The 3037-nt window shown below is 36.8% G+C and overlaps 1 protein-coding gene across 1 annotated transcript in view; it reads left to right on the forward strand.

Annotated features, from left to right (window-relative positions):
* Positions 1 to 3037, forward strand: part of LOC113227250 (ADAMTS-like protein 1) — a gene marked incomplete at its 3' end in the record, with an annotated part of 291597 nt that overhangs the window by 243411 nt on the left and 45149 nt on the right. The window contains exon 6 of the mRNA XM_026460145.1: positions 421 to 637. Coding sequence (XP_026315930.1) covers positions 421 to 637 — 217 coding nt within the window. The remainder of the gene's footprint in view (positions 1 to 420; positions 638 to 3037) is intronic.

The raw sequence follows: 3037 nt of genomic DNA on the forward strand, positions 1-3037 counted from the left end.
ATTGTTGTTTATGATGTTGGTTATATTATATTCATGGCATAGTCATGCGAGGTTGTCAGTATAATATTAATAACCCTATATATAGCAGAAAAAATGACAGGCAAATAGGTTATCAACTTTCAATGAAAAGTATATAAATATAATTAGAAAGAAAGAAAACTGTTGAATGCACAAGCACAGGCACATATATAAACAAAAAAACAATAATAAGAAATGAAAACAAAGAATATTAAAACAATTTACATGATTTATGCAGTAATTTACCGTCATGCGCCGACACGCAAGCTCAAGCTGAGCCGGTCTGGGCTGGTACAATCAACAGCAGCAACAGCTGACAGCAACAAAAAAAGAAAGTCAACTGATAAGAAAACCGATAAGAATTAACCAATTACAAACATTAACCAATGTTACCCCCGTCAGGTGGTACGTCGGCGAATGGTCATCCTGCAGCGTCTCCTGCGGTGGTGGAATCCGAACACGCCGCGTTCTTTGCGCCAGATCAGCCAACGTCACCAGAGCGGACACATACGAGGCTGGCTCCAGTTCGGAACCTGGTTGTATCTCTCCGGCGCCGAGGTCTACACAATCTTGCAATAGCCATGATTGCCCTGCTTGGATAGCTGGGCCGTGGTCTGGGGTAAGTTATATTAGTAGTTTTATTGGTTTGAATTATTAATAATAATAATATTTATTTCGTACTTTACGTGTGCAGGTTACACAAAATGTTACAAGTACTTAAGGACGTACAATATAATTCATAATTATATATGAGTTTCCGACTCCTAAGCTAGGCATTAGACCTGTGTTTTACGAGGAGGAGATTCTCTAAATCAAGGCATAAACATTTTAAACAATTATGGACAGGTGAAAATGTTGTGGTTACAATAGGATTATAATACTATAGCTACATCACTACAAGAAAAAGTAATAAATATCTAATCTTCTAAATTTAAATACTCTCCACTAAATGCCGTTATAAGAAGCTGTTCGGTCTCTTCATAATTTAATGTTAATAACCATGTGACCAATCTTTGCTTAACTTCGAATTTTCTTACTGTATAAATATGTACAATTTTATTGACCTTCTTGTAGAGTCTTGAGCTCTGAGCAAGAAATTGACGATTCGTAAAAGCGGTGCGACACTGTACTACAAGACAGACAAGAGCACTAGATATGCGTAGAATGGTTTTTTGTCCAAATGTAATGCAGAGTGACGGCGAAGTATAGCATGTAAGATATATAACAGCCTCACTATAAGAACTCTACAATCTAAGTAAAGTTCTCTTGTCGGATAGTCTCTACGCTCAAAAGATATGACTTTAAGGACGGCTCTCTGTGCTCTCTCTAGTTTGAGCAGTACAGTTTTGTACGTACTTCCCCCTATAGGTACGCAATAATTTAGTAGACTTTGGCACAACGGTGAATGTGTATATAACTATTTATTTAGTTGTTTATTCTTGATGTGCACTACCAGTTCTCAGCGTTGTTGTAGTAATTAGTGATTAACGATGCCGGTGACACAATTACATAGTTACAGCAAAAAACCAACCTAAAAAATTTTGATTATTCGCTTTCGCTGTGTTCGTTACATCTATGCCAAGTTTTTTGAAATCGGTTAACGGAAAATGGGTGACATCCAATATACCGTATTCGTCCCCTAATTTGCCACCCTTAGACGTGGAATATTTTCTTCAAATTCGAATAGGCACACTACCATTGGCAAGGCGTAAAAATAACCGTTAGTAAAGCCGGTCCAACATAACAATCTACCTTAACAAAAACTTCTTTTTCAGTTAAAATGGCACCTTGTGACACTCAAACGTAACACTTATTAACACACAAGATACTATATGACTCGTAGGTTTTCGAGTTTTCAGCTGCCACTATTAGGTCTTACAAATGTGTGTATTTTGATATGAGCGCCTAGGTTTTCATGAATGAAATAGAAGCCGGGATCCGACCGGGGTGCGGGTTAGACCGCGCACTTTGATTGGCAGAGATGCCGAGATCCATCCTACTCCGTATTATTGAATATATTGAATCTTCTGGTGGTGCGTGGAAAATTTTAGGCAAGCCGGTGGGAATCGAGTTATATGGACGCTTCGTCACTGCACACTACAGTGTTATCACCTTTCCAACAAAAAAAAGGAATCGTTGAAATCGATTCACAAATGTCGAAATATCGCGTAATATACACATAAAAAAATGCAGTCGAATTGAGAACCTCCTTTTTTCAAGTCGGTTTAAAATTAGGAATAAGTTTTAATTGTGTCTACTGTTTTATGACGGAAAAAAATAAAAAAACACTACAAGTAATCAAACAAATCTGGGTTAAATTCCGTACCTTGTTAAAAAAGTCCATATAACAGAAAGCATATACCAAACTTGAGTCTAGCTTAATGCTAGAGTAGAATATCAGATAGAGAGTCTACAAAGAGTAACTTCGGCCAATTTGACTTGGCATCTTTTATCCATAGATATTTCTAAATAAGCAAATTCCAAAGACAAACCCACACACATATTCTCAATACACAATGTATTGCGGCACAAAATAACATAAAAAGAAAACATAATCAGCTCAAACTACAAACTACTTCGCCTAACAAAGTAAAAATGCCACAAAGGAAACGACAATTTCAAATAAATCAGGATGCTGTACCTGTTTTCGCAAAATGTGACGTAAAACTTTATGAGGCAATAAAATATTGAAGTTTAGGGTTGTACGACATTGATAAGCGGCCACAATGGCGGCAAGCGCATTTAAAACTAAATTTCAAGAATTATTTTTTTTATAATAGTTATTTGTTACGCAAGGCTGCAAAGTTGTTGTTTGTTGTTGCTTGTAGTGAAACCTGAGCGAGCGCAGGAAGCTATGATTGAACCGCATTTAACATTAGTTCAAAAATAGATTCCTGGGCGTAGAGAGGGTTTCAAGGCATGATATGCAAAACAACCTTGCTGCTGCGCGAAACACAACTTTTCACCTCAACTCAAAGTCAAAGATTATTTATTCCATAGGTAAAATAAATTTACACTT

The sequence above is a fragment of the Hyposmocoma kahamanoa genome, unplaced genomic scaffold (genome assembly GCF_003589595.1).
Source record: "Hyposmocoma kahamanoa isolate Upper Pololo Valley unplaced genomic scaffold, ASM358959v1 204, whole genome shotgun sequence".
Classification (NCBI taxonomy): Eukaryota; Metazoa; Arthropoda; class Insecta; order Lepidoptera; family Cosmopterigidae; genus Hyposmocoma; species Hyposmocoma kahamanoa.